The 18,547-nt window shown below is 36.4% G+C and overlaps 2 protein-coding genes across 2 annotated transcripts; one reads left to right on the forward strand and one right to left on the reverse strand.

The window, feature by feature from the left end:
- Positions 1–2,713: 2,713 nt before the first annotated feature.
- LOC103994744 (ubiquitin-like modifier-activating enzyme 5) lies at positions 2,714–13,799 on the forward strand. The gene is made up of 14 exons (XM_009415172.3): positions 2,714–2,972; positions 3,180–3,248; positions 3,334–3,447; positions 4,573–4,701; positions 4,919–4,987; positions 5,610–5,762; positions 5,909–5,945; positions 7,179–7,261; positions 9,299–9,373; positions 11,156–11,230; positions 11,502–11,588; positions 11,691–11,803; positions 13,098–13,147; positions 13,239–13,799. The coding sequence occupies exons 1-14, from the start codon at positions 2,883–2,885 to the stop codon at positions 13,376–13,378; spliced, it is 1,284 nt and encodes a 427-aa protein (XP_009413447.1). The 5' UTR covers positions 2,714–2,882; the 3' UTR covers positions 13,379–13,799.
- A 1,840-nt stretch (positions 13,800–15,639) lies between these two features.
- Positions 15,640–17,906, reverse strand: LOC135618447 (uncharacterized). The gene is made up of 3 exons (XM_065119317.1): positions 17,672–17,906; positions 16,114–16,227; positions 15,640–16,021 (listed from the first exon to the last, which is right to left on the reverse strand). The coding sequence occupies exons 1-3, from the start codon at positions 17,793–17,795 to the stop codon at positions 15,975–15,977; spliced, it is 285 nt and encodes a 94-aa protein (XP_064975389.1). The 5' UTR covers positions 17,796–17,906; the 3' UTR covers positions 15,640–15,974.
- Positions 17,907–18,547: the final 641 nt, after the last annotated feature.

The raw sequence follows: 18,547 nt of genomic DNA on the forward strand, positions 1-18,547 counted from the left end.
CCATTTCAACGATAATTCGATTCTTACGTTCAGCTACACCATTTTGCTTCGATATATATGGTGCTATTAATTCTCTATGAATATCATTTTCTTCACAAAAAGAATTAAACTCATTAGATAAAAATTCACCACCTCTTTCTGTCCGAAGTGTCATTATGTCTCTACCACTTTGCCTCCAATAAGAAATTATTTTTTACTTTGTTTGTCATAAATGCATCATTCACATATATCAAATGTATTAATCTTGGGCAATCCGAAAATTATTTCTTTTTTATTTGACAACCTTAAACCCTTAATGTTAAGGTGTCCAGGGAAGTGAACTTCAACCATAGGAACAAGAAAAAGAGATTTGAATGCAATAACTAGTGTTGCTTTCTACCTTTTTTATTTGATGTCTACCATGAACATATTATCGTGGAATTGTAGAGGTGCCTACAAACAAAGCGGGGCAGGTTATTGAGATTTGATTCATAGTTATCTAGGTAGTTATCATGATCTAGTAGTTATAGGACGGTTTCAATAACTATCTCAATCATGATCTTATAGTTATAAGGTAGTTTCAAAAACTACCTTAATCATGCGTGACATGGGGAGTGAGATAGTTACCACTAGGTCCTATAAATAGGGCTATAGTTCATGAAGCAAGATATATAGAATGTGTGTGCACTTGAAAATATCTTCTAAGTGTTTTCTTCTGTTTTAAATACTGTCATAGTATTCTGTTTATGCCGGTACCACAGTTTCTCATAAGAATGAACTTTGGTCTTTCCATAGTAAACTGAATTTACACGATATTCCTTGGTTTTTATGCGGAGATTTAAACTGCATTGCTAGCCCTGATGACACAAGTTGAGTGGTAAACCTTTCGTTGGTAACGCGTCAGTTCTCGGCTTTCAAAACTTCCCAGCCAACTCGGGTTTACAGGATCTTGGTTTCTGTGGTCCTCGTTTTACCTGGAGCGATAACAGATTTGGGGTTTCTTGCATTTCCGCCCGGTTGGATCGAGTTTTGGCTAACAATGCATGGTTTTCCAATATTTATTATGCTGCTGTTTTCCATCTCCTGCGTGTTGAATCCCGATCACTCGCCCTTGCTTATTAAGATTTCTAAGGAGTTTGTCAAAAAGAGGGGCAGAAAACCTCACTGGCTGGACTACCCCAGCCTTAATTTTGTTGTCAAGGAGTCCTGGTTCTCTAGTTTTGACTCCTCTAACCCCATGAACCTTCTGCACAACAGCATCACTCATCTCAGTTCCAAGCTTACCACTTGAGACCCACCAAGGTATGTGGGTTGCCTGGAGAAGAATCTTGAGGCTGTCTCCAAACAGATTAGTCTTATGGAGTCTAGTGAGAACCTTGGTAGTCTCCTTGAAAATTCCCAAAAAGCAGCTTAGAGGGCTGTATAATAGGCACATGACTCTTATAAAGTTCTTGCTAACTTAGATGGGAACTTGTTATCGTGCTCGACACTCGATGAGTAGTTAGTTTGTGAATTTGCGATTGTTCGTTTTGCCTTCTAAAGTTTTTATTATTTCATTTTTCTCTTTTCTCTTCTATACTCAAAGTGTACGTTGAATTGCTTGTAAAGTTTCTCTTTTCGTAAGACGTTGGGACTTGTTCGTTGCTCGCTATCGAACTAATCAACTTGCTCTTTTTTATAGGTCTTATGGGACCCGAGCGAGGTTGCAAATTGGTTGACCCTTTGTTGATGCATATCGTAAGGGCGCATCATGACTTAGGCAATCTCAGCTAAGTTCGAGAAGTTGATGTAAGGGTGCTTCACGACTTAGGCAACTCCAGCTAATTCCATGACTTTACTACAAGGATGCCTCACGACTTATGTAATGCAAGCTAAGTCTGTGACATTATGGTATCAGAGCGGGCAAGTAATTCGAGCAAACAATAAAGAAACTTCACAATCTCATCATGGTGAAGCATCGTGACGAATCAATACTGTATGATTGGTCTAGTGGTGAATGCCTTGAGGGGGAGAATAGGGGAAAGCATGTCTCTTCTTCAGCTGTTTCTCTACATAGTTTTTGTTCATTTGGAAGAACAATAGTGAAATCAAGTACAGCAACCGTCATTCTCATCCCCTTACCATTTGGTTTAAAGTTGTGTCATCCTTCGAGAGCAATGATTCCCAACCCCAGCTGCCTGAGGACATCCCACCTCCAACATTCTCTCCGGAAGAGCAGGGAAGCAACACATCCTTAGATCATTCCTGCAATGTTTTTTGCGATGGATCATTCCTTACTTCTATGTCTGATGCAGGAACTGGCTGCTGTTCTGTGGACCAGCAGGGAACCACCATCTTTGAGTGCTCCAATGTTCACCAAGCTGCATGCGCGCTACAGGCTGAGATCTGGGCCATTTGGGAAAGACTGGTGAAAGCTGCCCATGACTGTTCCATGGAGTTTCAGAAACATTTGTGCCGATATTTCCCATCCGGCCAATAGGGTCAATGTTTTCAGAAACATTTCCCATCCTACTTTGTCAACATTACAGCTCGCAACCTTGCTAATAACCATGCAAGGCTTCTTTTTTTTTCTCTCTTCAAATCTCAGAGGAGAGATCTGTATTTTTGGTGACATCAAACGTCCCAGTTAATTAATTGAAGTATCTGTTGTGTTTAGAAAAATGAGGACTCGTGGGATCGAAGTCCCGACATGGTAAAGAGTTCCATTCCTGGGCACTCGCAACTTGCGTTGTTGGGTCGGAAGCGGACGCTGCCCGTAACCTATGACCCGATTCACCCCGCCACAAACGTTTCACGCTGGAGGACATAAATAAGCGAATCCGGCCGCCTTTTGGTACATCTGCTGCTCCTCCATAGTCCGGTTAAGGGAGGAGGAGGAGGAGAGGGCGACGAGGAGAGCCGGAATGGAGGAAGATCTGCGGTCTCTGCTCCAAGATCTTGAATCTCTCAAGGGATGCGTCTCCGATCGCTATCGGATCGGTTCCATCGATGAGGTACCCATCTCCCTGTTTTCGATCTTCGCCGATCTCGATCTGATTTACTCCTCCTCTTGTCCTCGATTCTCGACTACGATTGCCATCCGATTCAGATAACTTGTGCTGATTGGGAAGGGGAACCTCGATTACTCGCCACCGCGAAGCCCCTCTTTGCTTTGCTTTGCTTTTACCAACTGATTTAGGTTCTTGTTTCTGTTGTTTTAGATGAAGCAGCGAGTGGTTAGTATTGTGAACCTAACGAAGTCGGGGGCGACGCGACGATCCAAAGTGAAGGTCTGTATCGTATGTGAGCCATGTGCTGAAAAGAAGTTTGTCTTTGACGTCGTTAATCTCATTTTGCTGGGGTGATTGTACGCAGGACATGAGCGCTGAGGTTGTGGATAGCAACCCCTACAGTAGGCTGATGGCGCTTCAGCGAATGGGTATCGTGCAGAACTACGAAAGGATACGAGATTTCTCTGTTGCGATAGTAGTGCGTGCTCCTGCTGTCATTGCCTTTTCATATTTATCTTGCTTTTTGGTTGAAATTAACTTTAACCGATAGTGATGCCCTTCTAGACCCATTTGGGAATAATTATCATAACTTTGCTGTCTACTGAAAGTATAGAGTGGACTGTAGATCTATCTTTCGTGACTTTTCCAAGATTGAAATTTCCTCAGAAGCTTTATACTCAGAGATTGATCTAAACATTATATAAGTGATGGATAAGAGTGGAAAAAAAGGATGTTGTACTCGTATCAAAGTTTTATTACCCAGTTGTAAACCTTTCTCCTAATGTGATTTTACAATGCAAGAGTAAATTCCTCACTTTTATATCTCTAGCCATCTCAACATTGTAAGAGATTCATCTAGCTTAATGCTGGAGCTTCGTGCATTGGATTTTTCCTGTCTTGCTTTTGATAGGTTTCTTCGGAATGCAAGATGTTGGTGAAATTCATTCCCCTAAACTCATATAAAATGATTAGTAAATAATATTGCTTAGTTCATCATGGTCTAACTGGCTTTTAGGAACTTCAATTGGGCTGATAATTTAATGCATTGGAGTAAGTAATAGTCCGCCCCATGGTAAGCTGAATACTAGGAGTGAAATTTTTGAAGAACCTTGTTGGATTTTGGTAATGCTTGCTTCAAAACATCATGTTTCAGGCAATTATCAGTTTTCAACATAGAAACTGAAGAATAAACATCAATAGGTTGCAATGATTGCCTATTGAAAATAACCTTATCTACCTAGTTACAAGAATTAAATACCATCAGTCAGCCAATGATTGTGATGAAGGTATATATGTATGGTTGCATCATTTAAGCAAAGACTGTAAAATTTCTAAAATCTCTAGCACCCGTGGACTTCAAAGTTTGGTGGTGGAGAAAACAAAATTGCCTTTGAATAAAGATGGTTTAGAAGAGACTTAGAAAGATGTTTGGCTGTCAAGATCTTTCTTGTAAATGTAAATTCTAATATTTAATTAGCTTCTTTGCAGGTTGTTGTCAGTTTGATCTTATTATTATGTTCTTTTGTAATTTTTTAACGGATATTGTAAAATTTTCATAATTGAACTTCATGCCATTTTTGGCTTCATTCTTTTATTGCTACAGGGCATAGGTGGTGTAGGTAGTGTCGCTGCAGAGATGCTCACAAGGTGCGGGATTGGTCGCCTCTTGTTGTATGACTATGACACTGTAGAGTTGGCAAACATGAATAGGCTATTCTTCCGTCCTGATCAGGCATGCTAATTCTTTATCAATTGCATCTCAGCCCTTTTTCCAATATGCTGAGGTTGTAATTTTTAGAGTATCTGTAATCGTTTATGGTTATTTGGAGCATTTATGGATAACCACCTGTTCAGTGACTTGCAAATTTGGAGGATACTTCTTCCTTAGAATTTAGATAACACAAGATTGCTTATTCTTCTTGCTGACCCATTTTTTCTAAAATTGACAGGTAGGCATGACCAAGACAGATGCTGCTGTTCAGACCCTGTCAGATATCAATCCAGATGTTGTTTTGGAAGTAAGCAAAAACATACAATAGTTACTCTCTGAGCACCGTTTTGATGTTTTTTTCATATTTCGGAAGTCACAAAGAGTATTTCTTGTTTCCTTGTGATGCTCCCTTGCTCTACTGAAGAATTTTATACCTATTCTCATACTATTGAAAATTCTTAAATTTGTTAAAAGAAAGATACCTGGTAATTTGTCAACATGCTCATAGAGTTATACTCACAATTCCTATCAAAATTGGACATGGATCTCAGTACCTGATTATGTAAGAAGCAACATGGCAAGGATTTTTTATCTTATCAAATCCTAATTCTACTAATTATTTCCATTCATTTCCTCTCTAGAATAAATATAAATGCACATGATTTTTTCTCATTAATTTTGATTTTCTGATCTCATTATGGTTTCTTTTCTTTTGTGTTCGTTGAGTAGTTAATTGTAGTCACTTGGTAATTAACTGCTAGTCAAAAGTTAAATTATACAGAACATCTGCAATATGCCCGTGGATATTATACAGAACATCTGCAATATGCCCGTGGATCTGATTACTGTCTGATTTTCTTTTACTATTGTACCTTTTTTTATATAGTTAAGAGAGTTTGATCAGTGATTTGCTCTTTTCTTGTTATTAGAGCTATTCATTAAACATCACGACTGTCAAAGGATTTGAGGTTTTCATGGAGAGCCTTAAAAGACGATTCTCTCAGAAAAGTGGACAAAACAGTGGAGTTGATCTTGTTTTGAGCTGTGTTGATAACTATGAGGCTCGTATGGTTGTGAATCAGGTGGCATACCTCTTATTTTCTTATTACTTTCTACAAGGTTTTAATTTTTCTAGAATATAAATTGCAATTTCAATGATATAAATTTTCTTACCTATCAATTAAGTACCATTGGAATTTTCTTCATCTGATATATCTCTGTTTTTCAGGCATGTAATGAACTGGGGCAGACATGGATGGAATCTGGTAAATTCTTATTATTCTTTTTTAAGTTTCAATTACTCAATACTATCCTCTCTCTCTACACTAGGAAATGTTTGTGGTGGCTGTGTTATTCTATGTTCTTTATGTAGGAACAGTACATTGTTTTTCATAGACAGATAATTTGGCAAAAGTAAAGCTGGTTCTATTTACATTGTCTCACATGCAACTCTGACAATGACCATCCTGTGCCTCAAGGCTTTCATTTACCTTTTCACTCCATTGCCTTTGCAACAAAGTGATAATCCAACAAAATACTAAAATGTACTGTGGTCAAGTTTTTTCCTAGTTTTGTAGTCTTTAGGATGTAGGTGGTTGCATTTAAACTAGCAATCTATTCCCTAATCACTGGGTACCCTTAACAGAATTTTATTTGTCAATATGTTATGTTAGTTAACATTGACAACCTTACAACTTGGTTAAGCCTTGAAGGTTGCATTAGCAGTGGCTTAGAATGGACAGAATATTAGCTGAAATTAGATTTGTAATCATACTTGTTTTGAAAAGATACAATTACAAAGTATACTCTGATGGACATGATTTTAACTTACATGTTTCTTTTTCCTTGAAGGAATGAAAAAAATATATTAACTAAGCTTTATGAATATAGATTGGATAACTTACAAACGAATAATTTAGGAACTAGCTCATCAATGACATTTATATTAAAAAATTGGAGGATGAGAATACAAGGTAAATTTGGCCAAATAATATGCTTTCCTTATATTTACCGGGTGATTTGGTAGGAGATCTAGATACTGGTAAGAATTTCACCAATGTCCATATCCATATGTCGAAGACTTCAAATTGCAAAATTCAGACATGAATATGAATGTTCCAAAGTTACACATTCATGTAATAATATCCGATTCCAATTACTTTCACTTTTGCTTTTAAGTGCCCTGGTTTGTGCTTTCTAGAATTTGGTAGCTCCATCTTCTGCTAATGCAGTTGTATGTATCTTTGTCATCTATCCTTTGTGTTGAGCATTCATTTTCACTAGATTCTTTAAGGTAATGAAACTGGGTTTTGCGAACTAGTGAGCCAATTGCTCATTCAGAATGTTAGCATTAAAGTAATTCTTGTTCCTTCAATTATTTTCCCCTTTCAAGTGTTTAGGTCAAAAGATATTTTATCGTTTTTTATTAGAAGTTTAGATGAATGTCTTATTTTAGATATGGGAAACGGAATGATCTAAATTGGATATATCCATGGCAGGTGTATCTGAAGATGCTGTTTCAGGTCATATACAATTACTAGTTCCTGGAGAAACTGCTTGTTTTGCATGTGCACCTCCATTGGTATGTTTAGATGCAAGATTGAAGAATCATATCTGATATTATTTTATTTGGTATTAATATTTTGAGATAAAATTTCTTTTTTTTATTGGTAACTTCAGTGAATAATTAATATTTGAAATTAAGTAGTTTCATTTTTTTAAATACTCTGGTTAAAATTGCATCACATGCTTTCTTTATATTGTTAGCACCAATTTTCCATTTTGCAATGGTGCTCTTGTTCAATTAGACCATGGGATGGAACACGCGATATATCAGGATTCCTTGCAGAGAACAATGGTGAGAATCACAAAAGAAGAGTTTGCTGTCAGGACCGCCCAACAAAATTAACCAACATAGGCACTAGTAACTTTGTCTTTGAACATCCAACATAGGCACTACTAACTTCTCTTTGAACATCCAACATAGGCACTAATGAGTTTCTGTTTGCATATTCTATCAATCAAATATCTTTGGGTGTCTTGTCTTTGAAATTTTGTACATCAACATATTTGACATGTCAAATGTCTTTGAAATTTTAAAGGACAACAAATTTGAATTTTTGACAGGGGCTTTGTCTCATGTTGAAAAGGACTGGACAAAGCATATATTGCTTTCTTTTATACTTTTTCACAGAATGAAAGCATTAAAAGAATAATTCCATATTATTTACCCTATTGCTGTTCCATGTGCACAATGCTATATCTATGTTAATCCTTTGGTTGGGTCTTTTTGGAAGTTTAAGAGGTCATGACATGGTTATCATACGATAACAAAAGTCATCGTTCAGGAAATGTAAACTCCTTGCGACAAGAGAGCTATCATGTTCCATGTCTCTTCTTATTAGCAATATGGTCACTTTACAGAGTCTCTTGAGAACTATAGTCTTATGAGTTATGAGATTATCAGACTCCGAAAGAAATTTCAGAAACTGCCCCAGCATGGAACTGCAGTTCTTAATTGTGTATTCTTCACATATAGCTAATTATAAGGAATTCAGGGAATTTATTATTTTGACTAATAGGGGTTCATATTTCACCACATGGCATCAAGACCATAGTAGAAACAAAGGTCATTCCTAATTTGTTGGGAGTACACATTTTAATCCTTGGCAGAATTTGGTTATGCTAGTTTTCTTAGTTGTTATTACCAATTTGAGTCCATATCTGATGGTTTATAATTATGTTTTAGCAGCAAAAAACTTGGCAGATATGAGACCACTCCCTATTTCATTCAGTCCAAGTGACAATCCTTGGATATTATTATTGCATTATCCTTCTTATTATTAGATTGGATGTTCTTTCAAATTCATGCTATCAAAGAATGCTTGCATGCAATTTATGATGACATAGTACAGTTAAGATTAGTTAAGAGGTTTTTCAACGACTTTGCCTCAAAAAAAGGTTTTTGACAACTCTGCCAATGTATGCTACCATTCTATTGGTTACTTGAAAGTTTTATAATATGAGTGATTTAGTTGCATAGACCTGCGATAATTATAGCGAATACTTCTGTGGAGCAGAAATTAGAGGCCTTAGAAGATATATGAATACTACTAACAAAATTATCTCTGTTGATCAAACTCCACAAGCTGAGTTTTGGTTTTTTTTTAGTAATGGGGAGAAAAAAGAATCTCTTCAAGTTCTATAACATATGGGTTATATGATTAAACAATTATGTGGTCATGCTAATATATTTTGTAGACTTATAATTAGATGTAATTTTTGTGCTTACAAGGAACAGGAATGTAAATTCCCATTAGGAAATCTATATCTAATATTTTCTTTTTCTTCCAATTGCTGCCAGGAATTTTGGTACATTTGCTATTTCTATCTTTTACCGATGATAATATCATAAGTACCTTGTCATGGGAACACACGGAAGCATTATAATTCACACATTGAACATTCATGCCATTATTAATGTTCAACTAATTTTTTTAGCAATGTGTTAATCATGTCAGTGTTATCGCTGCCAGCTGCTTGAAGTATACCGTATTAGTAGTTGTACACCATTTGATGTTTTTAGTATTATGCATGAGTAGGATAAGGTTCTTTGTAGGTGGTAGCATCTGGAGTGGATGAGCGGACACTCAAGCGTGAAGGTGTATGTGCTGCATCTTTACCCACAACCATGGTAAGGAGTTATTTCTGTTTTAATACTGTAGTTACTCTTTTTTTTTTTTTTTGGGAAAGAACTGCTGATACTGACATCATTTGTTGTCATTGATGCTGCCTGGGCCATTTGGTTACTCAACCATCCAGTTGTGTGTGGCTTTTTAAACACCTGGATGGGTCCTAAAAGCTACTTGGTTCCTAAAACTCCCTTATTTGTTACAGATTATTATTAGCTAAGAGGAAGAGAATTTGGCTTAGAAAAAAGAAGACAGTGTCTATCGTTTTTAGCGATGCAAGATGATTAGTTCTTTATAACAATTTAAAGCAGAAAATATTTATCTATGAATAAATTTTATTATTTTTGTTCGGCTATGACACATACCATTTATATTAATTGTCATGTTATTTTTTATTCTACTTTTATTTATGTAATTACTTCTAATGTTTCTTCTGCCAAACACCTGTGAAGGGGACACTAAAGTGAAGTTTTATCAAATCTTAGAGTTATAATTAGAATATTAAAAATGAAACAATGAATGTTAAGAAATCCATATCACACAAGCTTAATTGGAAAGTTAGTGTAGGAGATCTGTGTATGATTGCATCTCTTTTCGTCTTGAAAATTTTTTAATTACTAAAGATTTTGCACTTCATCTTTCTATATGTGCATGAATTTATATTATTTTTTATGCTATGTTTTCCATTTGATGTCTAGGCCTTATGCCGAAGACTTTCTAGGGGTTGTCATCTATGAAGACATTGGAGTTTTTATACTAAAACTAATACGAGAATTGGTTATGGTGTCAGAAAGAAATTATTAAAGGTGTCAGTGTGCTTCTGGGCTGTGATTCAATCAGGCTGTCTCCCTCTAGGGGTAAGATTGTGTATAATGACCCTCCCTAGACTCTGAAAATGGCAGGAGCAGCATATTTGTTTGGTCATCCTTTTGTCAAAATGCTTCTAGACATCAGTTATCCTCCAAGAGAAAAGTTATTCGATTACATCCTTCAGAACAGGAACCATCAATTTGTTTGTGCTTTCCAAAAAAATCCTCCTATTCCTTTTTTTTCCCCAGTTCGTCTTCTAAGTAACCAACCTAGCCATGTCTCCAAGTTATCCTGATTCCCCTCCATGCAGTTCACTCCAATTTGCATTTTGTTGGATGTCAATTAACATGCAAATGAGCTTGAATAATTCTTGAAACCTTTTCTTGCTAACTCCCAGGACCATTAATTGGCTAATGTGAACATCCCAAAAGATACAGAATGCATTTCCACCTTTTCTATGAGAAGTTTTCTTAAGTTCTTGAGAAGCTCCAAGGAGATTTTGAGATAGGATGGAGTGCATATCCCAACTCAAGCAACTTATAATAAAAACATAGAACTGTCCTGCAGTCCATATCTGGTTGGCCTTGTTTTCATCAACTCTAAAAGAAACTTAAGTCAGTAGTTGGGTTGATCAATTACATTGTTGAACATATTGTGACACACACCAAAATATGTGTACATTATTTCATGGTAAAGGGAGGCCTCTTCAAATACTGTTGCCATGGAGATTATAGTATTTATGTTAAGGAGAGGCCTCCTTCTCATCTTTGTCTTTTTGATGCACATTGTTTAAAGGTCTTAAGAGTTAATAATGATCCTTTTGAGTACAGTGTTTTTCCATTCTCTCCTGTCATTTAGTCTTGTGTTGCTACTTAACATGTGCTTTGCAATTTGCTGGTCTTTGATGTGTTATTTTTATGTATCACAACTTCATATTCGTGGTTGAGTCCTTATATCAAGTGACAAATCTTCAGGGGGTAGTTGCTGGTCTTCTTGTTCAGAATGCTCTTAAGTACTTATTGAAGTTTGGGCATGTTTCTCCTTATTTGGTAAGTTTCTTTTGCTGTAAAACATTCAGATAAAAATTTTCTTCCCCTCTTGGAACATGTAATTTTATGTTAGCACTAGATATATGGACTTAAATCTCTTGGTCTAGACTCATATGGTGCATAACTTCGTTCTCTTCACACTATCTGCAGTAGTTGGTTGTAATTTCATCATCAATCAGCAGATGAATTTTATAATAATTTTCATGATATCAGCCATTTCTTTTACCTGACTGCTTCTTTTCTTATTATGTTTATATCTTTCCTTATGAAGGGATATAATTCACTTAAAGATTTTTTTCCAACCATGGAAATGAGGCCAAATCCACAGTGCTCAAACAATGCCTGCATTGAACGACAGGTTAGTTCTTTTAAGGTTCTAGCACATTTTAATTTAGATAACATGTTTTATCTGATAGATTATGCATCTTGAATCATTGCTGAAGAAACATACAATGTACAGAAGGAGTACCTCCAGACAAAACCTGCTAGAGATGCTGCAGCTAAGGCAAAGCTGGAAGCCGAATCTTCCAAAAACGAAGGCCCACTTCACATGGATAATGAGTGGAATATAAGGTGCCTAAATTTCACATGAATTAAGACTAGCTTATTGATTTAATTGTATTATCCAGATTGATTACAATGTTGGAATGAGATAACGGAAGTTTTTCATTTTTCTACATATAATTAGCATAATGACCTGATGCACATGAAATGACAAACACATTCATCAAGCTGTCCATATTCATTTAGATTAGGCAGCTAGATATTTAGATGCTGTTTGATCACCCAGGTGGCAATTAATTCACTTGTTTTAGTGGGATTTTGAAACATTATGAAGGGTCACCATCTGATAATTAGTTGACAGGCTTAAATATGTGTCCCCATTACCATCTAATTTATGAAATATCTGTACTTCTCTCCCTAGTCCAATTAGCACCTCAACTTCCAGTGACAGTGATAGGATGACCTAAAATAGGTGGCCCAATAAAGTGCAGATTTTTTTCTTTATTTTTGTTTTTCTTCAGCACATTTTATGTTTCATTCACTCATTATTATGAAGGCAGTAATTGCTGCTAAAGACTAGCATATCTTTCTTTAGCATTGAACACAGTTGTTGTTGCAGCGATATCGTTGGCATTGCTTGAGGTGGTTAAATGACCTTAATCACTAGGTGGCTGTCTAGATTATCGCCCAATGCCTATATGAATCTAGGTCATGTGTTTGACACCTGCAGCTTTCTACGACATATGTTCTACATAAATTTTAGCTCCAAAATCAATAAAGCCTAGATCCCAGAGGAAGTTTTGATGATCGACCTAGTAGATGAGAAGGTTAATTTTATGCGATAGTCATTGCTGAAAGGATGCTAAAGAAAATAGCATTATATAGCTCTTACTGTTACTCATAAAAAATGCTGCTAGAGTTGATGAGAATTTTTTTTGGTGTCATCATGTTGTGCAATTCTGGTCAAGGCACACAATTTAGATAACAGTATCTTCTGCTCTAGTAGTTTGCATGTGTATAGAGCTAGTTAAGCTGGTTGATCTTAATTAATGGGTTACACATTTTAAAATCTACATGCTGGACAACATATGGTGAAATGTTATGTTTTGTGTGTTATTTCTTTTAATACTTCAAGCTACTTTTCTGTCTTGGTGAGTCACTTGGAACAATTATAGACTTGTAACGTTATCCTCCATAGAGCTTTATGTTGGAATAATATCCATTAAGTGACCTTTGAAATGTTGGAACTTATGACTCGTTTTGTTTTGTTGGATCTTTTCGTCATACTAGTTTCTTCAGTATGAGCTTTCATATTGATATAATTCTATGAACATGTTTTTAGAGTTACTTTTTGTTTGTACAGTGTTGTTGATGATAGCGAGATGGATACCCTAAATAGTTGTGGTGTTTCAGGTTATCCTCTCCCACCAAATCTGTGTTCCTTTAATATTTCACTTTGCTTAGTGTTTTTTCCTCATTCCTGTCCCTCATAAATGGTGCACAGGTGCTCTACCGGAGGGCCTCATCCATGAGCTCCCTACTGCTGAAAAGTATCATGAATCACTAGGTACAGAAGAAGCAAAAACAGTTGAGGATGATCTCGAGGAACTCCAGCGACAGCTTGATGCCCTTAACGCATCTTAACTTTTTCCAGAAACCAACAAGATCCTCACTCTTCTTTTATAGGTTTTTTTTTTCCCCCTCTAGAGGTAATGAGATTTTACTTGATGTCAGTTACTTTGGTCCAGTTACCTTGGAAAAATAGAGAGAGACTAGATTTCATCTAACTACTCAGAGCTTCATTATTGAAGCACTTACTAGGGCTGTATCTGATCATTGTTGTGCTTAAAATTATTTGCTTGGGGACCTGCAAGAACATCAAAAGACTTTGGAGAAGGTAGATCTGTCCATTTATCAACAAATTTCATGGACATGCTCTTCTCCATGTTTCTGTTTGAACTACTAGAAGTATAGCAGATGCTAGTCTTTTCAAGTTGCTAACTCTCCAACAGTCTACTGGATCTTTTTTCTTTGGATTTAGTAAAATTGGTGCAGTTACATGGAATTTATATGTATTGCCATTTTCTTAGTCCCTCTGCATAAACAGGGAGAAAAACTAGCAACAGTCAATCTTGAGTTCTCTAAGCTTCATGACTTACTGAAGTTCAAGAGAGAATTCAGAACACCAATCTCATCTGTAAGGCTGACCTCCATGAAGGGTAAGTTTCTGCCAATCAGAACTTTAGTCATGTATGATGAAGATAAGTCACTCAATAATCTGTCTCTTAAGTGGCTAAATGTCAAGTTGATATTTTTGTAGTTAAGAGTGAAAACACTGGCAAATTTAAAATAGAAAAAAGAAGAGTATATCTACTGCTGGATCTGTTCTTTATTGCTTATGGTTGATGGACAGATTATCTCTCTTAACAGTTATAATATTTTCTTTCCTCCTAGTATTTAAGTTTGTAATGGTAGACAACATCTTTGTTTCTGTTGGGCAATCATAGTTCAGTGAGTGGAAAATGGAAGTCGCAAGTCTTTTCCATTTGCTCAAACACATTTAAGCTCTTGATTTGATCTAAATGATGTGCATGCTTATGACACTGATGCTCTTGCTGTGCGTGCTCACTAGTTTGATAGTGAGATTGATAGTACATTCGTCATTTGCTTCACTGGTTTAGTACATTCTTTATTCTGTTGCTTAATTGATAGTACATGCGTGCTCACTAGTTTGATAGTGAGATTGATAGTACATTCGTCATTTGCTTCACTGGTTTAGTACATTCTTTATTCTGTTGCTTAATTGATAGTACATGCGTGCTCACTATCATTTGCTTCGTTGATAGTGAGACTGATAATACATTCTTTATTCTGTTGGAGACCTTTGTTTAGGATAGTTGTGCTAATTGATTCTTTAACCTACAATTGCAATCTGTTTCCCTTTTTTTTTTGTAACTCGATAATCTGATATAAATAGCTTCCTCTTTGCCATTTAGTAGAATTACTGTTGGTAGAGCTCTGAATCACTCTATCCAAACCTTGATTTTATAAGTAGATGAACCTGAAGATGCCTATTTGCCATCATACTTTACGTTTTCTATTACATTTCCCTTATCTGTTTATTCAAAGATGATAATAAGTTGGAAATATAAACATCAAGTTTCTTGCTACTTAGTCCACGATGCATGTTTATGTATGGTTGACAGGCTTGGGGGTAGAAGTACTTCGAGGGGTATAATAAGCATCCAAGTATTCAGTAGATCATAGACCTCTAATTTGACTGTGTTGATCAGAAAGCTAATAAGATCTTCTGCACAAGTTAATTAATAGAGCTTTTTTTTTATTAAGTAGTTAATATGGCAAATTCTTCAAACTGGATTTCTTCAATTTGAGAATCATAACAATAAACTTACCTATAGTAACAATAATCCCTCAAAAAAAAAAAAAACACACAAAGTACATCTTTGGTATTTCAAACTTATCTGATGAGTATTCTTAACCAACCATAATTTGACATGTGAAGTGCATTCAAAACACCATCTAAAACAAAATATTCTTCATTAATGTGCTCCATCTCTTATAGTCGATGATCGATATGAATTGAATCCTATTTATAAATAGAAGATGCTCCAGGCATGAAAAGCTTGAACACTCGAAACTCTCAAATTTTTGTTATATAAATATTAACTAAAGCAGCATTTAAGGAACCTTAGATACACTGCCAACATGAGTATTATAAAATATAGTAAATTGACTCAATCAAGGTTGGGCAAAAGGATACTCATTAAATTCGGAAGAATCTCTAGTTGGACCAAACACAAAAGCAAATCATATTCAAACCCCAAATGTGATAGATTTTACTAAAGCAAATCATATCCAAACACCAAAGGTGATTAAGTCTCAAATGAACACATAAGGTCGGGTCAACTTCATCATATCGAGTTGACGACCAACATATGCTTTAACAAAATTAGAACAAGATTTGAAGATGTTTGTTAGCTAATAAAGATTTTGACAACTCATCATAAGATCTGAGCTCGAATCGTAATTTCATCACTTACCCTTTGTAAAAAAGAAAAAGAAAACAAAATTGTCTGATGACTTGGGCATAAATTTCAAAATAGTTGATAATCAATCCACTCTGCTAGGACACACTTACACATGCCCCTTCATTACGTGCAACAATCTCATCAACAACATGTGAAATCATGCCAAGGACAGAGTTTGCCAAGCACCAGTATCATGCCCCATCAGCAAGAGTCCTTTTGGAGGTGCTGATGTACAGAACTGCATCACAAGCACAAAATTGAAGGCATACTCATAGACTCATAGAAACAGAATGATTAAGAACTTGGTTTAGATATAATCAGTAGGTTTACCATTATTTCCTCTGATGAAAGCATCACCGTACTTGTTCTTTAGCTGACCATTAACATATTCTTCCGTTTGCTCCATTGCAATGTTCATGTATGGATCCAAACAAGCTAGAATACCTGGATAACAAACATTTTGGCCACCAAATAAGTGCTCACACACTATGCTAAACCCTAGACTTAAAAATGCTTACCTAGAAAGCAACAAGATTATAATATATTCGAGGAAGTCGGCCAAAGGAGACATATGTGATAACAATACAACTAAATAAAAGCAACCTAGTCGGCATCACAATTGACCCATGACATGACACTTCAACTATTTGATTAGAAACAAAATGCTCCTCCATACACCACAAACAGAAGGATAACTTATCTGAAGAACATTGCTCATGAAAAATGCTAATGAACTTGTGAAAAACTTAAATGCTGAACCAGAAAGCAACAAGACAATAATATATTAGAAGAAGTTGACCAAGAAGACATATGTGATAACGAGCAACCTATGTCGGTAGCACAATTGCTCCATGACACTTTGATCCTACTATTTTGTTAGAAACAAACAGCGTTTCATACACACCTCAAAGTAAGGGTAACTTATCCTAGGAAGAACATTGCTTATGAAAAATACTGATGAACTCAATGAAAAGTTTGAAGAGCAAAAGTGCCAAAGTGTTGCCAGCAAGTGTTCTTTCCTTTTCCCCTTTTTACTCTAGATGATCAGATCCTTTAACACAATTCTGGGACTCCCTGTTAATTTACTTCTCATCATTAAACATCCATCATAAACATTTTCAGCAAATTGAGTTGTTAACAGATGTTAAAAGCCTCATGATGTAGACAGTGGTATTTACAGAGTCAAATATCATAAATATCCATATCACAATGAAGGGAAAGAGTTTGTGCTCCTACCCTTTTGATCTCCAGTAGAATTGACCTCCATCATTTTCCAGTGCAAGAAGTAATATTAGTGAAGAAAATGAATACAGAAAGAACGAGTATCATCAACTAGACATCAAAGCTAATCTAAATAGATGCATGTTCCCTGTAAACAACTAGTCATTTGCCACTATGTGCATACAGAGCAAACACAAGACAAATATCTCTCCTCTAGGAAACATGGATGTCTCAAATCTCTAGTGTAAAAGAATCTATTCAACAAAAGAATGTTCCATCACAACTGATAGACACAGCTTTTCATATCTCATGGTCCTATTACACATCCCTTCATATCTTTTCTTATGTTCTCATACAAAAAGGTCCAAAAATTGCACCTTGTGTTATATGCATGGAGCCTTCACCAGAAAAATTCAAACTTGATGTCAGCGGAAAGTGAATAAGAGTGTAATTGTTTCATATTCCAAAAGAATATCAAGAGACCAGAGGATCAAACATCATGCAGCGACTGTTTCCTCTTTTTCTTTAAATTACGATTCCAAACACAGTCATCGTCAGCGTCGACAACAGTAGGCATTTGGCAATTGTTTTGATCCAAATCGAGCACGAAAAGAGTCGAGCAATCGGGACTAACATAGAAACCCTAGAGTAGGAGAAGAAGGCCGACCTCTATAGTCGACTCCGGAGTTGAGCTTCACGACGACCGGCCGGCCTCGGATCGACTTCAGAAAGTTGGTCGGCATCTTCCCCGCGCCACTTCCTCCTCCACCGCCGCCACTGCCGCCGTTCATATTTCCCTCCTCGAGCTTCTTTTCGCTTTGAGGAACAAAGCTTCGAGGAATGAAACGGCGTTAGCAAAATAATTTGCCAATTTTGCATATACATTCCCCCAACCTCACCGATTTTAGTATTTATTCCTCTAACGTGCATATCCTTATAAATATAAAAATAGATAGTTTTAGAACACTTGCCTCTCTCTCTCTCTCTCTCTCTCTCTCTCTCTCTCTCTCTCTCTCTCTATATATATATATATATATATATATATACACACGTCATAATATACTCAAGTCAAATAAATACGCGAGATGAGAACAAAGTATTTTATAATTAGAAATATATGGAGAGACACTCCCATTATAATATTCTTCAGACCGTTAACGGTTATGGAAGATTGCACACGGTAGTTGGTACTGAGATGTAATAGCTACAGTCGAAGAAGAGGGAGATATATAGCACACAGTAGTTAACCACATCAACATGCAGCAGCAGCAGCAGCAGCAGCAGCCACTCCTAACAAGTGGGAGAAGGTAAATTATATGATCCACACCAAGCTGTAAGCTCTTATTCTTGTTTAGCTAAACCACACAAGGACTGGTAGCTTCTTGGCTGTCTGCCTGCTTCAGTTGAGACGCCGCGGTGGTGGCGGAGGCTCAGCCAGGCCATCGATCTGCTCGCCTCCATGCATCTCTAATGTCCCTGGGTTTGGACCTGACGGAACCATGCGCTTCTTCGGAAGGGAGCCTTGCATCTCATCTCGCTGGGC

Source organism: Musa acuminata, chromosome BXJ2-8, assembly GCF_036884655.1.
Source record: "Musa acuminata AAA Group cultivar baxijiao chromosome BXJ2-8, Cavendish_Baxijiao_AAA, whole genome shotgun sequence".
Classification (NCBI taxonomy): Eukaryota; Viridiplantae; Streptophyta; class Magnoliopsida; order Zingiberales; family Musaceae; genus Musa; species Musa acuminata.